The sequence below is a fragment of the Chanos chanos genome, chromosome 1 (genome assembly GCF_902362185.1).
Source record: "Chanos chanos chromosome 1, fChaCha1.1, whole genome shotgun sequence".
Classification (NCBI taxonomy): Eukaryota; Metazoa; Chordata; class Actinopteri; order Gonorynchiformes; family Chanidae; genus Chanos; species Chanos chanos.
This window is the reverse complement of record NC_044495.1, coordinates 57,528,681-57,549,048: the sequence shown is the minus strand read 5'-3', so window position 1 is coordinate 57,549,048 and position 20,368 is coordinate 57,528,681. Positions and strand designations below refer to the sequence as shown.

The 20,368-nt window shown below is 41.9% G+C and overlaps 1 protein-coding gene across 1 annotated transcript; it reads right to left on the bottom strand.

Annotated features, from left to right (window-relative positions):
* Positions 1-37: 37 nt before the first annotated feature.
* On the bottom strand, positions 38-19,402 carry aebp1b (AE binding protein 1b). The gene is made up of 22 exons (XM_030780660.1): positions 19,180-19,402; positions 15,391-15,465; positions 14,903-15,133; positions 12,992-13,270; positions 12,517-12,612; positions 11,713-11,808; positions 11,271-11,351; positions 10,583-10,642; positions 9,718-9,774; positions 7,707-7,802; positions 6,215-6,324; positions 5,483-5,622; positions 5,242-5,326; positions 4,789-4,933; positions 4,523-4,611; positions 3,907-4,030; positions 3,405-3,601; positions 3,090-3,269; positions 2,259-2,883; positions 1,840-1,979; positions 1,639-1,738; positions 38-1,428 (listed from the first exon to the last, which is right to left on the bottom strand). Exons 1-22 carry the CDS (start codon positions 19,358-19,360, stop codon positions 875-877), a joined length of 3,741 nt encoding a protein of 1,246 aa, XP_030636520.1. The 5' UTR covers positions 19,361-19,402; the 3' UTR covers positions 38-874.
* Between the last annotated feature and the right edge of the window lie 966 nt (positions 19,403-20,368).

Sequence of the window (20,368 nt, the reverse complement as noted above, 5' to 3'; positions counted from 1 at the left end):
AAAAAAGACAGGAAATGACATCATAGATATTCAAAAGAGCCTTTATTAACTGAAGAATGACTGTTCTATACCTCAGATCAATCTCAGAGATCTTTTTGTGGAAAATCCCCAAACTGTGCAACCTTGGTGTGTTTAAATGGTTGCTTTATCTGGGTCAAAGAAATGTAAATAAAGTCTTTTTTTTAATATAAAAACACCTCTCTCTTTTCATTTTTTTTCTTTCAGTAGAAAAACGGTTTTAGTTTGTTGTTTGTACAGAATCCTTCAAAAAGTCCAGTTTGTTCATGAAAACATGAGCATTTGTTAAAAAAAAACAACAACCCCACAACAACAACAACGACAACAAAAAAAACATTGAAAAGTAATCATAGAAAGAGTCACATCGCTTGTGTGCAAGTGCATCAGTGATGTTAGCTTTGACAGGACAGCTCTAAAAGCATTAAAGCTATTGGTAAAGAGAGGCTAAAGTCTGCATTTTCTCCTCAGAGCAAGAGCAAGTGAAACCTCCCTACCCTGTCACAATTCAGTACAGCCCTCATCGTGAATAACCTTCGCTAAACGAGACTCTTCCCGGACAAAACAGATGAGCGAATCTCTGAATGGCACGTGGAGCTTAAGGCTCGTCTGTAAAAAAAAAAAAAATGCTCAACTCCTCATGCTTCTTTCTTTGGTGCCTTAAGCATGCAGGGTTTTGGGTTTTGGTTTGGTTATGGAAGTGGTCTTGAGAAGCACTGGTTCTAGAAAGTGCGCTAGTCTATTCTCAGATGAAATTTTAAAACCGTATCTCTCTGTATGGCAGTTAAAAAAAAAAAAAAAAATTTGAGATGAGAAAATCGGTCCTACTCAAACTCTGACTTAAGACACACCTCCGCACTTAGTCAACCTCATAGTTGTAGTCGTAGTCCAGTATTGAGCCTGTGTACTCGTTTTCTGTGTAGGTGGAGTTCTCCGTCAGGATCCAAGAGTCGTACCAGGGCGTGGTACTCTCTGTCGTGGGAGGCATGGTTGTCGTGGTGGTGGTGGTGGTTGTCGTAGTTGTTGTAGTGGTCGTTGGGGGCAAGGTTGACATGGCTGCGAGTAACCGTTGCTGTCGTAGGCGACGGAGCCTCATTAGCCGTAAGCGGCGGCGGCGCGCCAGGTCCCCGTTCCCGCCCTCGCTAACTGCCGGAGGCCGTTTCATGACGGGATACCTGCCGGCATACCGACTGGTACCCCCGTTGTTCACTAGCCGGATGGGCCGGTTGCCATGGAGCGCCATGATCTGTTTGATGCGGTCCCAGTTGGACTTGTTGAGTTCAAAATTGCACGGGGTCGCGCCGGGTTCAAAGCCTACTACGCAAAGCCTCGTCAGGGGAGCGTAACCTTCTGCCCGTACCGTCACTCTGTATTCACCGGGATTTAGCAGGCGCCAGTAATCACCAGATTCCCCTGAAAAAAAAGAGTATATGTAGACAGCTTTATTCCATAAAATATGAACATAAACATTGTATTTGTATGGGGTGGGGCTGAAGGTGATCAATATGATAATACGTTGCGATGATGATGTTTTAACTCCCAATAAGAGATTTGATGCTACAGCTATTATGACTTGGTAGGTTACAGGGCCTGTATATCAAACTGCAGCAGAGCTCAACTCACATGTCTTGACGTCATGATTCACCCCCTCCACAGATACAGTGGCATTTGGAATTGGGTTGCCCTGGCGATCTCTCACCACGCCACGTATCCCGCGTTGAACCTGGGAGAAGTTCAAACGTTAGCGCGAGGTCGCATCGCGTTTTCGGGATGGCACCCAATCCCAACCCATGCTGGGTGCCGATAGGTTTAAGGATCCCTCACCTGTTCCATAAAGGTCAGCAGGGCTTCCCTGTTGTCCTCCCATTCCCGCAAGAGTTGACTCTGATGGGGGAACTTATCACAACCCAGGAAGACGGACAACTCGAAACAGTTAGTGTGTAGATAGCTGAAGTCGTTCATGCCTGAGTAAGACAAAGAGAAGAACCACATGGTAATGGTCCTTAGGAATATGTCAATTAATATGTCAGTTAAGCGCCTTTAGGATACCAGCACAATCTCAAGGTAGAGAAGGGCTTCAAAGTCCATTTCATGCGGCAAAATCTGACATATTAACTCCTACTGTATAATTTCACTTGCTCGTGACACGATTATAAATAAATTTGGCACTGTGGCCCTGTATGCCCACAAACTGAAGTCTTTCACTGTCATTCGTTCTTCTTCCCCTTCCTCTCCTCACTTACTTCCTGGAATAGGTTTCCACTTTGCCCGATTGATGATACCCAGCCCTCCCGTGGGATCTTCACTGTGGCAGCCTCCCTGGAATCTTTGCGTCATAGAACGGTGCGTGGAGGCATAGGAGATGGCCAGCCAGCGGAACAGCGACTGGTCTTCAACCATCCGGATCTCGCTCTCGCTCTCGCTCTCACTCTCGGCGTACCCACCTCCACCGTAGCCTTCGTTATAACCTTCAGGGTAGCCTTCTTGGTAACCTTCTTGGTAACCTTCATGGTACCCTTCTGGATAGCTCTCTTGGTGGTAACCCTGACTCTGATGGTGATATCCATAGCTCTCATGCTCATAGCCATAGTTTGACTGGTGGTAGCCGTCGGTCTCCTGGTGATAGCCGTAGGTCTCTTGATGGTACCCATGGTGTCGGTATCGGTCCTCGTCCTCTGACTCTTCGTACTGTCGCTTGCGGCGGCTCAGGCGGGCGTTCAGTTTCTTCTCCATCTCCTCAGACTCCTTCGTGAGGCGCCGCATGTCGAAGGGGTACGTCACCAGCCTCTCACCAGCCTGGAAGTTGGCACCCAGGACAAATGGGTGGCTTTCCATCCAGGAAATTAAAGCACGTGTCTCCACTGCAACCTGTACAATGTAAATGAATACAGGGTCTAAGGAAATACTATAAACATGTGTATATATATATACATCTCACACACACACACACACACACACACACACACACAGTAGACTGAGGTAAAACAATGTTAATGGTGGGTTTTTAAAAAGACAGGTTACTGTCACTCATATTGAAAAGAAAGAAGGGCATGGGCAACCACCCTATCCTTTACCGAGTAATTGTCAGACAGGAAACCCTCTGGAATGGGCAAATGGTGATTAGGTGTCACTTTGGGCACCAGGCCCTTGTCCTCAGCCTCCCAGTAGACAGTATTAAGGTCCGGAAAATTCTGGAAGATATCATGACCATCCTCTGTCCAGTGACCAAGCGTCCAGCTACCCAGCTCTGAGCCCTGCAAAAACAGAGAGAATGTAGTATGGCTCCTTGGAGAGAGGATGTGACACAGAAAAGAGGCAAATGTCTACTGCTGAACGTTGGAGCAAATTGAGTGTAAATTAAATTCAACATAAATAAATATGGCACTGACCCTCTCAAAGGCTTTCTGGTGGCCATCGGGGTTAAGGGATGGTACCAAGTGTATGCGAATCCCATCCACCAGGCGGCGCACTCTGGGGTTTCCGTCTTTGTACTCCTTACACAGGTACTGCATCAGCATGACGAGCAACTCGCGACCCAGAACCTCGTTACCATGGAGACCAGCCGTATAACGGAATTCCGGTTCACCTGGAAAAACAAGGAGAGGCGCAGCGGATACAAAATACCAGTTAGAACAATTTGAAAATAACATCCAAACAACGATTTCTCTCTTTCTCTTTCAATTGTAAATGATTTTTATGTGAAGGTGTTTTTTTTTTCACAGCTCACTTCAAATAGCTTAAAGCAAACTTTACTTTAAACAATTTGTAATGCCCATGTAATCAGTAATGCCCATGTCATACACTACACTGGAGTCTTTATAACCTACTTTATTACGCCCAGTTTATACGTGGTTACATTTCGAGAATTAGCACTCGTCTGTTAATCCTCACCCGTTTCGTGCATCCCAGGGTTGTCAGAGATCTCCATGGCGTACATCTCCAACCCTTTTGAGCTTTTTCCCAGACTGTAGAACCTAGTGATGTTTGGACACTCTTCTGTGATGGATTTCATCAGCTAGAGCAGAGACAGTGGAGGGAGATATAACGCAAGATTCATGCCCAAAAACAGTCATGAACTCTCAGCCTCTAGGTCTTTTTTAGGCGTTGGACGCTTTGTTTTAATTTACTAGGTCAGCCTGGTGTTTGATCGCTGATTTGTAGCTGTGGTGTAACTTTAACGGTCCACGTAAATTTTTTATTTTTTTTTTACACTGATCCTCCCAGTTTAAATGCACATAAAACGGCACGTAACAAACCGTACGTGTTTAACAACCAACTAAGGCCAGGGTCGTCACACCATCACAAATGGCTTTCGGTGCGGAACACGCTGCGTTGCGTGACTTAGTGGAACTTCATGGAGCTGGTTTGTCAAGTTTGTAGAAATGAAAAAATGATGACGCTGTTTTAAGTCTCTGACAACATGGGGATGTTCTGTGCATATGCTGGAACAAATGAGGCATTTGGTGTAGCACATCAGCCAGCGCGGTCTGGATTGTGCCCTTCTCACCTTTTCCATATCATGGTAACTGTGGTAGGTATAATCCAGGTCATCTCTAGGGGTGACTTCATTCTGGCTCTGATACACACTGTGGGTATCTGAGAGGGAACACAGCCAAGACACACATTCAGTTCCTCTCTGCTCTGTCATTATTGCAATTATTATCTTTCTAATCTACCAACAAGCTCTTTTTTTTTTTTTTTTTTAATTAATGCCTTTATATGGAATCACGTGAGAACCACTCCTGTCTCGAGGTCAAAGGTTGTGTCTCTCACCGGGCATGGGACAACCCATGACCTCCATGCGCATGCACAGACTTCCGTTCCAGCTCTGCGGGAGAATCCGGATGTAGCGCGCCACCACCGGCTCCACAAACTGGGACACAACAGGGGTCTGTTTATCCGAATTCCCGAAAAACAGCTTAAGGAAAAGAGAGAGAGAGGGAACAGAGAGGAGCAACGGATGGACAGAGAGAGAGAGTGGATTACTCCCGGTTCTGACAGACTACATATACAAAACTCTTATAGGCCACAGTCACAAACATGACTTGTGAAGTTTATTTGGGGCATTTTTCACTCTTTTCAGTAAATGAATTGAAAATCGCACAGTTGTCGATTGCATCACAAATCCCACATGTACGAATATCAGGGAGCAGGAATTATTCTCAGTTTGACTAGATATTCTGGGAAAAAAAATTAAAAGAATTCAAATCAAATTTGGGAACCTACCCACTCAGCATAGCCGTCGTGAAGAATAGTCCATTCTCGGCTGTCGTTACTGAAGGCCACGTAGTATGAGGTCACATAGTCACTCCTGTAGACAAAAAAAAAAAAAAACGTATAAAATTGAAGGACAACTAAAAGAAAAAAATCTAGTGGACGGATTTGGCCGACGACATCTTTAGCCAAAAGGCCCTAAATTCAAAATCATTTAAAGAGTTTTTGGTAACAGACAATAAGGTCAGATTACTCTAAGGGGTCGTCTCTGCCTTGTGTGATGACTCCAGTGAATTCTGTGAGTGTGCGAGCGTCCAGTTCCACCCAGTGGACCTTCTCATCGCTATTAGCACACCATGCTCCACCATTCATATCATCTTCATTACCAGATGCCTGCGATAGTAAACAACAAAATAAACAAATAAATAAACCATGAATATTTATAGCTGATTAAACTGTGAGTATTTTCCTAACATCTTAATGATCTTAATGAATGTTATTAATTATTGATTAAGGTTATTTGAGACGATGAAGTGTGTATCAGTGTTTGTCTAATTACTCATCAATACTTTTTATTTTATTCTTATAAATACATCAGAAGCTGCTATGACGGAGAGAGAAAACAAAACTAACAGATTTAACATATGCAGTGTGACTGGAGAAACCATATTTCCACATATGTTCATGTGTGTTTATTTTACATTTTTCTGAAAGGAGGGTATTAAATTACTTTTATCTAATTTCTTTATCTTCATCATCAACTCTTTGTCACTATCCACTGTGTCTAATCAAGAAAGGTATGTTTTTGTGTGTACGTGTGTTTGCATGTGTGTGTGTGTGTGTGTGTATGTACGCAGGCATGCATGCATGCATGCGTTTGTGTGCATGTGTGTGTTCAAGTGTGTATGTCTATGGGTATGTGTATGTGTGTGTACATGTGTTTGTGTGAGTGCGTGTGCGTGTGTGTGTGTGTGTGTGTCTATACCTGCATGTTGAGGCGTACTCTCTGAACACTATAGCGATGGTGAGATATGGATGATGCCAACAGCTGGTCAGTCTCCACCTGATGGGACTCCAATCCCAGAGGAGGACAGACTGAGACAAGCAAAAAAAAAAAAAAAAAAAAAATTAGTTAGGAGAGGTGAAATCTTTCAAACCCAACACGTCAATGTGACTCTCACACCACAATGGAACACTGTGTGATTGATGGCACTTTTAAAAGTATGCAAACAAATTGTAAGAACTTTACAGTTACCCTGTCTGTGTGTGCTGATCACAAAGAGACAATGCAGGCAGCTTCTACGTGTTATTTGTCCTGTTATACTTAGATAAGATCAAAAAGTACTCCATTGTTTTTATTTTCATCTAACAAGAGGCCATACTACCTTATTGTGTCTGACAAAAATGTCTGTATGTTTTACATTGTCTGTGGTTTGTGCGGTCTTGATTGTGGTGAATTTACTCCAAAAAAACCCCCAAAAAACGAAAAACAAAAAATGCATCTGTACATCTGTTTCGAGAGTGGAGAAGAATTTAATCACATTCTTAGTGATTTCCACTGAGAAGAAACAGATGCATAACAGAGACATACGTTTTGGCACTAAGGTTATTTTCTCTGATTATGAAAATGAGCACAGCACTCATTCACATTCACTCACATTCACATTCACTCTAACCCTAATGGCACCTGCCCGAAAAATGAGTATATGAATCCTTCTTGAATGTCACCTCAGGCGAAATGCCACAATAGATTTATTCTAACCAAAATTATCAACAGTTTTGCTTTATCTCCACGGAGAGGGAGGACATTTGAGCTGGAGTCTGAAGCCCTGTCACATTGCGGAGGGATTTGCCTATTTGCTCTGAACTAGGAGTGTTGCCAGTGCTGACTTGGAAGACCAAGAGGAACTGGTATAGGATTGCTTGAATGTTTTTACGTAAGCTTACAGTGACTGTGCAGGGCTCAATGCTTAATAACATTACATTTTACATCTACAGATATTTCGACTTCGGCATCAAACAGGACCATAGCAAGTTGACTGACACAGATTCCATTCAAATAGATGAATCACTTTTGGGTGCAAAGCTAGTCTAGTTTTCATTTACTGTTGTGCAAATGATTCTAACTCAGCTAATTAGTAATTGTGGCACATTTGAGGTGAAAATAGAGGAAAAACTGTTTTTTACATACGGAAACTGCAGCAAAAACAACAACCACAACAACAACAACAACAACAACAACAGCAACAAGCAAATAAATAAATAAATAAATAGATAAATAAATAAATGAATGAATGAATGAATGAATGAATGAAAGAAAGAAAGAAAGAAAGAAAGAAAGAAAGAAAGAAAGAAAAGAAAAGCCCTAGCTTGTTTGACAGGTAAGAACACAACAGATATGACATCACTCCCCAAACCCCCGGCTCACGGATAGGCAGATCGAGCACTCCTGAGAAACACGGAAAGGTTTCGCTAACTTTTTGGATCTTTGTAGACGCGTGGGGGAGGCCTCTTAATCCTGCGGGCCCTCTCCTCCTCTTCCTCTTCCTCCTCCTTCCTCCTTCGTTCTCGCTCTGCAGAGAGAAAAAGCATCGGGGATGAATAATGCAATAACTCACTCAACATTGCAATTTCTCAAACCCTCTGCACAGGAAAGAAAAACACAGTTCTTTTCAAAATGTTCTGTCGAATTTTTGGCATCTGTGTTCATTATGTGGTTTGCAAGCAAAGACGCGGAGTTGGCTAAGAGCAACGCGCAGTCTCTAGGCCAGACGTTTATGTTCATGTTATTAATCCATAAAATTTTCTGTAATTTTCATATTTAGGGCAAACAAGATAGCTTCCCAACATACCAAACATAATACGGACCTGTAACATAATGCCGTCTTTCAAACCCGAATGTGCTTATATTTAAGTCTCTCTGATTGTCAGTGAAGAGTTAAAACCTTGGTTGCACTTTGGTGCAACGTATGCACTCCACAGAGAAGTCGTTCTGAATGGTACCATCTGTTATATGACTAGACGTAGTAGTAAATGGTAACAGACGTTGGGTAATGTCATATATCTTTCGTGCAGGTCTGCGCTGAACACACAGGAAGTCTAACAGGAAATCCCAGACTGCACTACAGTTACAGAATGGCTTCTGCCCGGCGCACCCCCCCCCCCCCCCCATCCCTTCCCACGTCCCAGATTCCCACTACGCACCGCAGGACCCAGACGCACACCGATGGCTGCATAGCTGTGGAGTTTCCCCGTTTCTGCCAGTTTTTAAACACCTCTCTTTACCCCCAGTTCTCATATTCCTGTATGTCTTGTTAAATTTCTCTGTCTCCTCTCTCTACCTCTCTTCTTTTTCTACTTCTCTTCTCTTTCTTTCTTTCTTTCTTTCTTTCTTTCTTTCTTTCTCTCTCTCTTTCTTTCTTTCTTTCTCTCTCTCCTTCTTTAACTTCATTCTGTGTCTTCCCTCACGTTGCCGCCCTCTTCTAACACTCTCATTCGCCTCCTCCTTTTGAAATGTCTCCAAAATCTTGCAAATTTTATTGTCGAAACAGTCAAACAACTCTCAGAAACTGAAAAGTCAGTTGGGCTGTACTTTCTCCTTACACTTCGGCCAAGAACGCATTACATTCCTGTCCTTCACCTTTTAACTGACCTTCCAATTCCGATTGCCATAGCAACACAGATCTCTCTGCTTTCAAGAATGTTGCAGTTTTAAACATTTTTTGTGTTTCTTAGCTAGTGTTGCACTTGCAGGCTTGATTTTACAAACCCCCGGGGATTTATCTACTGCGTACACTGGAGATGCTTATCTGCACTTGGTGTAATATGTTACTAGACCTAACCGAGGTACGAGCCAAAACGTTTTTCTTTGATTCAGTTTTTTACCATTCTTAAACTCCTGTAGCTAAGAGCAGCTTTACGGGTTCAGACAGAGGTCAAACTTGCTTGTGTGAGGTGTTACGTAAAAAAGTTGTAACATCAAGTGGCTTTTACACCCTCTCATTGCCGATCTTGGATGAAAACAAAAAACCCGAAAGCTCATGGGCCAACTGTCAGTGTCCTGAAGCATGAGGTCAAAGTTCACACGTAGAGGTCAGTAGGGGGGTCATGATTAACAAAGGATTGCTTGTCGCGCGCTGTGGCCTATGGCTGTTTGTGTATTTCTCTGTGTGAACGGACGGCGGCGGAATGACGGAGTAGCTTTAAAAAAAAAATCTGTATTTCATCCTCACTCATACAGACACAAGAGACACGTGAGAGGAACAACACAACAGACACACACACATCGTAATCTGAAACGCATCATTTGTACCTGTACATGCTCTGACGCTTGATTTAACTACAGTGTTTATTTTGGTTCCCCTGTGTCGAAGGGAACCTACCACTTGGCGGGGAACTAAATGAGAGACTATCTCACACAGCGCTAATCTCAGAGCATGGAATTACGATGTTTACGTGTTTTTTCATGAGGGAGTAAAGATATCATACCTCTCTCTTCCTCCTCCTCCTTTCTTGCTCTTTCGAACTCTTCCTCTCTCGTCTTTTCTGTGGCGCAATAACAAAATGAGAAATAAGAAGGAATATTTAACAAAAAAAAAGGCTAAGAGCTGAGAGGATATAATGGAAATTGCTACCAGACCTTAGACTTTGGCTTTTTTGTTTTTTTGGGGGGGTTTTTTACATTTTTTTCTCGTCTTGTTTTATTTTTTGTGCAGCTTCAGTTATTTGCCAAAGTTTTTTTCTCTAATAAAAATCAGGATCGAGTCAATGCCCCATAACATAATAAAAACAAGGCATGGTAGTCTTTCCATTGAGCTCTGTTCTGAGCCCTGCTACTCTGGTTCATCCAGTTTAAATTAGCTTAGTGTTGCTTTCTCTATGGACTGCACCATTACATTGTACTGTACTCCCCGAACAAGACATGATGGTAATTCATATACATATCTACAGACAAGATAAAATACAGCATTCGTCTTCAACGTTAATCCTCGCTTCAACTGACCGACAGAGCTCCCTTCCAGAAGAATCCTAAGATTGCTTCATCTGGTCTGAACTGTTGTGGCAACCTACTGTGGAAACTCTCATCAATTACAAAAATGTTTACTTCAGAGAAGAAATGATAGTTCACATTACTTGTACTCTAATTTTCCTTGACAGAGCAGCCAAATCTATCAGTTTTTTTTAATGTTTTGTTTTGTTTTGTTTTTTGATTGTCTGTTGAATACCAAAGCCGGCTTAAGTTATTTCTCCATTTCAGGACACTTAACATGACATTATCTTCATTCTTGTTCACTCTAGTAAGACTTTCTTGACCCTAGTACTTCACAAGATCCTAAAGAGACATCCTCCATACCGTATTTATAATCGTACTCTTCGTAGAACGTGCCTTCATAGGGGGAGACTGTAGGTTCCTCTGCATCAGATGAAGAACATATAAAGAATCAACGCCACATCAAAATAAATGACTTTTTTCTCTCATTTTCAGCTGCATCTGTGAGAGAAATCTCGCTGAGGGAGATGTAAATCTCTCCGTAAAGATATATTATTTTAAACTGTGTCTGGATTGCTTACAATGTCTTCAAAGACCACGACAGTGTTTCTGGATTTCAAAGCACTTCTGGGTTTTACATTAAATGTGTTTAGAAAAAAAAAGAGTATGTAAATGACCCCCCCCCCCACCCCCCCCCCCCCCACACACACACACACACACGAACACACACACTGTTATTTGCCTTGTTTAACAGTATCACATAAACAGTTTCATTTAAATCTACAAGGCTGTTAAATCCAGAATACTATTAAAAAATAAAAGAGAACAGAATCTGGGCCACTGAGGCCACGGCTAAACTCATTCAAAATCTAACCACACATCTGCTGAACGCTTTCCAATGCATGTTTAAAACTTTTTGACTTAACTAAAATCAACAACGTCGTAACACAAACAGCTTAGGAACTGAACTGCGAGGTTTTACGGATAAAAGCTTAATTTTTCTTCACGATGACAATAAATAAAAACATTCGCGAACAGAAAAAGGACACACCTGTGACTGTAAATTTCCAGTCGTGATCAGTGGAGCTGACCTCCTTGCCATCTGGGAATGGTACGTTTTCTGGCACCTCATCTGTTGTCGACGAGAGAAAAAGCATAGAAGCAAAAAGAAGAGAGGGACTGAACGTCATATTATTTCCTTTTGTTTTCGAACGGATGACGGCGAGAAAAAAATGTCAGCCTGAACATGGAAGAAATATGAGATCGTTCCCCAGTGGAAAGTAAGAGTAATTGTTTTGAAATAAAATTCAGAAAGTGAAATTATCAGCATATGTTTTTACGAGGGCAACTCAAGGGAGTATTTTGTCTATAAAATGCCTGTCTTATTCTCTCTCGTACACTCATCTAACATTTCGTGTTTTTTTTCCATGTCCAGAAATATTGTTTTGTTGGGTTTTCTAAGGACGTGAAATGCGAGCAGGTCAGAGACTTACATGTGGCATCCCAGTAACTGTCATCCTCGTTTCCATGACTACCAGTCACTGGAGCTTCAGGAGTTGGGTCCTCCAGCTTCCAGTAGTCATCTTCTTCTAAGAGACATGTTGGAGACAGAGCATAAAGCCATAAACATTGAGAGACAGAGAGAGAGAGAGGGAGAGAGGGAGAGAGAAATGAAAACAGAGATGGAAAGATAAATAGAGTTAAAAATGGAAAGAAAAAAGACAGGATTGGCTGGGTATCCACATAGGCAAAAATAAGCAGTGTACACAGGTGGGGGAAACTGAAAGGGGATCATCTCCCTATTGCTGCGAAACTGATTCCCATTGGCTGGTCAGGGCACTAGACTAGTGGGTGGACAGATCTAGGGAGCATAGTGTGAACCTCCGTCTGCCTTATGGCTTTCAAGAAAAATCTTCCTCGGTCTGATGAAAAGAAGTGGTATTTGACTCCACGTGTACTGGATGATGCACATGGAAGTCTGCACTCTCCCCAGCCATTCTGGAGGGTTGTGGACTCAATGGAGAATTGGCAATGATTCAATTGACCAAAAAGGGGAATAAATAGTAAGAGAGAGAGAGAGAGAGAGAGAGAGAAAACAGAGGAAAATCTAATCATGTGGATTATGTTGTCATTCTGAAATGTCAGTGTGTTCTGCTCATTTGAGGTTCTGGAGAAAAACCTATCCAAACCCGAGTGATTCCAGTTCGCTAATCGTTGAGTCATGGTGAAGTATTTGGCCTGTGTTTTCGACTCCGGGTCATGGTGTCTATGAAGCCGTCAGGCTGTGGAGAACTCACCCTCTGGATAAGGGAGAGAGTATTCATCCACAGAGGGATCCACAGGAGAATCTACGGGAGGATCCGTGGGTGCCATGGTAATTTCCTCAGGGAAGACTGTGAATAAAGAACGAGTCTTTTTACTCCTTGTCAATTACATAAAACCAGATTTCAGGGCAGACTCCTCATGGCTAACCTCGCCAGACAAGGAGAGACAATTTTAGTTTCCAATTTGTTCAACGCCAAGAGCCAAGATCAAGATGGAGCAAGTTTGGGGAAACCCAAGGATCTCCAGGTTTATTTCCTCCTCTTACATAATAACATACATTTTACAAATGAAGAATATCTATACCTTCTGACAGAGTTTTGTTTTTTTGTTTTTTTGTTTTTTTTAAAGTACATCTACATGTCTCGAGTTGTATCAAGACAAAACAGATCATTACTCAAATCATTACTAATGGTTTTAAAGACGATTTAAAGACGACTGGGAACCGACCTTCATCCCAGTATGAATCAGGCTCTGGATCGATGAACTCCTCGTCGTATAGTATCAGCTCAGTGGTTGTGGGTAACTCCGTGGTAGTAGTAGTGGGGGGGATGGTGGTGGTGGTGAGCTTCTGTTTCTGCTTCTTGTTCCCTTTATCCTTTTTTTTCTTGCCCTTCTCTCCTTTGGGTTTCTTTGTCGGTTTCGGGCCTTTGGGTTTTTTCGTCGGTTTCGGCTCCTTCTGCCTCTTGCCTCTTTTTTCCTTCTCTGGAGCTCGTCGGAATCTCGTCTCTTGATGGGCGAAAGGGGGAAAATTCACATTAAAAATGAGTGATGTAAAATTCAACGCGGGCTTCTCCCACGATGGTGTAATACAGTGCACCAGGGGTCTAACGCGTGATAGGGTTAACATTGATAGACAAACCATGACTTCTGAGCACCAGTTGAGAACCTTGGTGACAAAGTGCAGACTGGTTGGTCAGGTGGAGCGGAATAGGCCATTCTTTATGAGTTTATGTAGACTGGAGAGTTGAGCCATTTAGAAATAATATCTCTCATAAAGAATTTGGGGTACTTGTATTTCAGACTCAGCAACCATTTTCTCAGGTCACAACTGGTATGGTTCATCCAGAGAGTCTTGCCAAATTAATGACATTTAAACGTGTTTTTCTACTGTGGTTCTGTGGACCATCTGCTTTCAAAACATTAAAAACAGCAAAAAAAAAGAAAAAACCCAAATCATCCAAAAACTAAAGATGAAATATCATCACATTGTAAGGAACACTGATGGAAGCTAAGCTTAAATTTGACTTACTTCTCATTAAAGTTGCACACTTCTTTTAGCCATGTTGGCATTGCTGCTGACTCAACAAGTAGTACTTTGCCTCCAGGTCAGTAAATCATGGTTAAGGCTAAATACTGGTTGAAACTCTCTCTCTCTCTCTGTCTGTCTCTTCTCCCCCAGTGTAACTGATTCACAGGGGAAGTGGGAATTGTGCTGGACTGCTGTACTACTCCCTTGAGAAGAATTTAACTGCAAGAATTTGAAGCTCATTTTGGTGCTAACTTGCAATTATATCCATATACACAAAAGAGGTTGTGTCAGCAGTCTGCTAGTACTCTGTCCTTTCATTTCTGAAACAAAGCTTCTTTCTTATTAAAGAAAAAAGAAAGAAAGAAAGATAATTTGCTCTTCATGCCCAATATAATATTCAAAGTCGTAATCTGAACAAAATACCAGTAATAAACATCTCACTGGTGGGCTCTTGTTTACTCTTGATTTACATTCGGTTTATAGCTTGCTAAAATGAAGTCAGACCAATTTCTATTACGGCCACATCACACAGTGTGAAAGAGAATTGTTTTCTAAAGCAGTTCTCATTTCCTTAGGTCTCTTAAACCACTTCTAGACAAAACAAAGCAGACTAAGCAAATATTCCTACCAAGACTGCTGGCCAAAAATCAAAATGTTCACTCTTTATTTCCAACACAAGGATTATAGAAATGCTGGATAATATATATATATATATATATATATATATATATATATATATATATATATATATATAACAGCATATTCAACACAGCTCTGGCACCTTTTAGACTTTATCTGAACTAGGATAAACATAAAACTGGTTGCCTTTTTGGACAAATGTGATGGGGGGCCTACATTTTCCTTCCAGAAACATCAGTAACGACTTCCCACAATTCTTTACAGCCATGTTTGTGAGACGACTGGGCCAGAGTAAACACAGATCTCAGTGAAACTCCATTAGAGCAGATCTCTACACTTTCCTCAAATGACTGGCCATGGCTATGATTCAATTACTCTGTACATGTAATGCAAACATACCATGTAATAGTGGCGTCATAACATAAAGGGAACACAAGGGAAATGTTATTAACGCGTTGGAGAGGACTTACGCTCGAGTTTCAGTTCGAATGTGCCCACCGACTCCTCATTGCCCTTTTTAGCCACACACTTGTAGACTCCGGTGTGTTCTGGTTCGACGCCGCGAATGAGGAGTCTGGAGACTCGGTTCTGTTGAGTGTTTGCCGCCGGGTTTGTATTTCCATCATCAGTAGCACCCTTGTTCGGTGGAATCTTCTCTCCGTTTGGGGTGAACCAGTTCAACTCCTCTGCGTCGCCTATGACTGGAGTCAAACAGAGCAGAGCAGGCTAGATTCACATGGACAGTAAGTTCACACCGTGAGACATAAGGCAAAAAAAAAAAAACAGCCCTCTCCTCAGAGACAGGATTGTCCGATCATCTTCAAAACTTCCATAAGCATATAGATTTTTGGAGGTATTGCAAAAACCAATCAGAGGTTGCTTATATGAAATGTAAGGGGACATCAGTTATAATGAAGTGACTTGTAGGTGTTATTCAAGGTGCAGTCAGGTGACCTACCTTCACAGACTGCTCCTACATTTTGCCCAGGTGAGAACTTCCTGTATGTAGGGATGACTCGCACTTGTAGAGTGGCTGAAGAGAGAAACAGAAATTCACCGTGGATAATCTCACTCAAAGACTTTGAAACGGAAAACTCCACAGAAACCCCTCATGTCAGTTCACCACAATGCAACTTTTAACTGACAAGTCTAGGAAAGAAAAATACGTCCACATTATAATACAAGTTACTGGCAATGCCAAAAAATATAACACGTTTTCAAAGGGAGAGTGAGTGTTCTTGCACGCACATAATCCATCAGTCACGCCCATTCATATTTGGATTATAAAGGATAAGTAACATGTGAGTTTTCCAGACGTTTCACAGTCTTGAAATACTTTGACACTCTCCCTCACATACACACACTCATATATATCTTTTTTGTTTGTTTAGGTTTTTTTTTTTTTTTTTTACAATTTGTCCTCACTTTGTTGACACAGACTCTCTGGAACTTGAAACTCTCATCCTGTCTTGTCTCAAAGGAATCGCGCAAAGAAAGTTCCAGATTTTGTGGAAACATTCCTCTCAGTTGGAATGACATCATCAGTCAGACACAAGGCTAGACTTCTCTGAATCTGTCTCAGATAAAATATGAATATACTTTGGCTGTCAATCACGTGGTGTTGCTTAGGAGGAAAACAGAGGTGTCCAACACGTATATTTACTTTGTGTGCGTGTGCGTGTGCGTGTGTGTGTGTCTGTGTGTCTGTGTGTCCATGCGTGTGCGCGCGCGTGTGTGCGTTCGTGTGCGTGCGTGTGTGTGTGTACGGTGTGTGTGTGTAAGTTTATGTAAAACACTTTGTGGCATTGTTTATATTCCAGTTTTGTTCTTGTTTTCTTTTCTTTTTTTAATAAAGAAATGAATGAAACGATGAAAGGAACACAGTAATGAATGGATGAAGAAAAAAAGAACTGCTTTAGTGCATAAGCTCTTTGTTTCTAGAAAAGGAACCACATATGTCGAGTGTCTCAGAGTAAGACCGCTGATCTAGAATCAGTTCCAGATGATTCTATTTATTAAGATCATGAAAAGTGAAACTGACCCTAGATCAGCACATACTGATGCAATCTGATACCTTCAGATATGCAATCTGATACCTTCCCCAGATACTGAGTAATTCTTTTCCCTGAGTGGTTTCTCAAGCCTCCATCTGAAGATATGAGACTTATTCTGGTGTGTGGCCTGGGGGTATTCCAGAAAGCGGGTTTCATGAAAACTCTGAATTAGTTAATCTGAGTAAGTAGTAAACCTCCTAATAGAAGAGCCCTATGGCTTCACTCTCCTAGCAAAAACAAAGCCATAGGGCTCTTCTATTAGGAGGGTTACTACTTACTCAGAGTTAACTAACTCAGAGTTTTCACTAAACCCGCTAAAAGCCCCCCCCGCCCGATCAGTGGCAGTGAAGCCATGGGTATAAGGCATAAGATACCTGTGGGATTAATTTTCAGGTGTAACAGGGGCCAGTCTGACAACACTTTTCCTCAGCAATGTGCCACAGCTGTGCCAACACCTGGCAGATACCAACAGAGACGTTTTTCTTCTCCACAAAATACCAATCTGTGTTTATCCCCTGCATACCATCCCAATTGTGTGTGTGTGTGTGTGTATGTGTGTGCTTGCGTGCGTGCGTTTGTGTGTGAGCGTTTGTGCTTGTGTTTGTGTGTGTGTGTGTGCGTGCAGGTGTGTGTGTTCTTGTCCTTTATATCAGTCTTGCATCTCTAACGGATCTCTCCTTAACTGACTGTGGAAACTCTAATGTTGTGGAGACAGTCAGTCAGCTTCAGTGACTAAGTCATTTTAACCAGAGCTTTGCTCACTGACTGACTATCTACCCACAGCAGCTTGATGCCAGATGACATTAAAATGCGGATGCCATTAAGCATGTGGTCATTTTGAATTTTGGAAACCCTCCTGGGAACACATGGAAAAGGAAAAAAACAGCATTACACAACAGGAAATTTCACAAAACCTGCTTGTTGTAATTCCGAGTTTCTGTCCTCAGACCTGCCAAGCAAAACCTGAGAGCACACAGGTTCCTCTGTTGTGACATCAGCAAACATGGGATCAAAAGAGAAATGATAGTTTCCGTAACGAATAGCTCCGCCTCTAAATGACATCATCACCGGTTACAAATAATCTCCAAAAGAACTTTTTTTATGAAGGGCGAGCTTTCAGAATCTCTTAGTAAAGAAAAGTTTTGATTGTTTTTCCAGCAGTCTCCACAACTCTAAAGACAGCATCAGAAAACTGACTCGTGCTTTTACAGGGTGCTTGTGAATTTAAGGGTAATTCTATGGCTAACTAAGCCACATGAAGATAATTTTTCTGTTTTCTCCACCACCCATAAACTGTGACTTAACTGTTGAGTCAAAGTCCTGGTTTTCATGGAAAATGTTGATCTGCTTTCAGGGAGCACCACAAGCATGCTAATAATCATATGTTTAAAGCCTGCAAAAAGCAGATGCCAAACATTAGCAGAACTGACTCACACATTAACCTTAATAATGATACTACCTACAACACCAATACTGATACTACTATATGACTGATATTACTACTAATACTACTGCAATTGCCAACACTAATACTGCCATTGCCACTGCTACTGCCACTAGTACTAATACTAATACTAATAGTGATGATACATTGTTACATTAATGATTTAAGACTTATTTCTCATTATTTACATGATATTTACATAATGTTTACATGATACTTTTTCATTAGTGTTTTGGCAAAGCACCAAGAGCGTGATACAGGTGGGAGCTATCTCACCCATGTTGAATAAAATGTTTGCAAGAGCATGATATGAACATTCCCCCTATTTTACATTTTTAAAATTAAAAAAGAAAAGAAAAGAAAAGAAAAAACTGGAGATCTGTCTGCAAGATGTGCTACAGTTGTTTTCCAGCCTCTCAAATGCAGGTCCAGACTCTGACTGTTTCTGCTGAATATTCAACTGTCTTGGCTGGGCCGTGTGAGAGTTTTTCTCAGCTGTGTCTTGTTGGAGAAGGCATGTTTTACTGTGGACAGGTGTGTGTGTGTGTGTGTGTGTGTCTGTGTGTGTGTCTGTGTGTGTGTGTGAGAGAGAATGAGAAAGAGAGAGAGGTAGAAAGAGAGAGAGATGATAGAGAAAGACAGAGCAAGGGAGAGAAAAAGAGATAGAGAGAGGGAGTGACAGAGAGAAAGAGGGAGAGAGAGAAAGAGAGAGAGAGGGAGAGAAAGAGAGAGAGAGGGAGAAAGAGAGAGAGAGAGGGAGAGAGAGAGAGGGAGAGGGAGAAAGAGGGAGAGAGAGAAAGAGAGAGAGGGAGAAAGAGAGAGAGAAACAGAGAGAGAGGGAGAGAGAGAGAGAGGGAGAGAGAGACAGAGAGAGAGAGAGGGAAAGACAGAGAGACTGCAGTATGTTTTTCTTTCTGGAGCTGTCTCACTTCTGAAAGTCTGTGTGTGTGTAACTCAAGAAAGTTCTGGCATGTCTCAGATCTACCTCATTCATTTTCACTCCTCTCTGTTTGCCCAGAACTACAGACTATTCGAATAACTAATGTCCCCAATATTTTAACATGCTGTAAATAAAATACGATACTTGATGAGCACCGGCATAGAATTTGAATCTCCTCAGTTTATCCTCTGAAGTGTTTTGACAGTTCTTAAATATGCTACGCTTGTAAAAAAAAAAGAAAAGAAAAAAAGAAATCATTACAAAATTATTTTCATCTCTCTCGCATCCCGACGGAACATGTTACAATACCTGTTGCGGATTCCTGCGTCCTTCCCTCTCCCTGTGTTCTTTTCGCTCTCTCCTCCAAAGCTTTCTGTGCCCCTGCATTGTCCAGATACTGCAAATTCTTTACCGACACTCCACGCGCTGAAGCCCAGCAAAGAGCCAGCAGGGACAGACTCAACACTGATAGTGTAGCCGGGCCACCCATCGCAGCCACACGGACCAAACTCAGTCAGACGCGCACAGCGGAGCAGAGAGCAGCTCCACACAGACCACAGACCTCTCAAAAGAGAGAGAGAGAGAGAGGGTGAAACGGAGACAGAAGACGAAGAGTGAGAGTGAGAGTGAGGGCTGGGCAGACAGAGAAAGGGAGAGTGTGTGAGGGGTGAAGAGGGAGGGTAAGAGGGAAAGAATGAGAGAGAGAGAGAGACAGAGAGAGAGAGAGAGAGAGAGAGAGAGAGAGAGAGAGAGAGAGAGAAGCACAGTCAGCTGAAAAAACAGAGGGAATTGTCCGCCGAAAGTACTGAAGAGAATTAACAGGTGTGCCGAGAGTCAAAGAGCACAATGTGTGTGAGGAGAGATGAAATGATGTAACTTTTTCTGTGTGTTTGTTTGTGTGTTTGTGTGCTTGTGCATTTGTTTGTGTGTTTGTTTGTTTGTTTCATTTTTGAGTTGAGTACATTTAATATTGAAAAGACAAGAAAGTAGTAAACAACCCATGGGACACAACTTTTTTTTTTTTTTTTTTTTTTTTACATGTTTTAGGTTTTACTTACATGTTAATTGCACATAGCCTGAGACACAGCTTCATCCATCGATTTTACTAAAATCATTCTCAGCGTAGAAATTTAGACCGGAATCGTATCGTTTTCTAGCAAAATCCGTTCGATTCCACACTGTACCGCTGAGCTTTCCAAAGCGGCCCGTTCTCCTTTGCTTTGAAAAGACAAAAATCTCTCCGCAGCCAAGAAAACTATTGAAAGAGGTAGCCATCAAAAACTACATGGAAGAAAAAGAAAAAGGAAAAAATGAATAAATAAAAGAAACGTAGATCTATCGCTGGCTGTAAAAAAGAGAAGAGAGAAACAAAAAAAAAAAAAAAATGTGAAGACAGAGAAGAAGGAGTACAGGAATGCCACCGCGGGTTTTGTAACGATTCTCTTTCGGATGATAACTGGCCTCTGGCCCCTGGCCTCTGACAACACTTTTCTTGCTC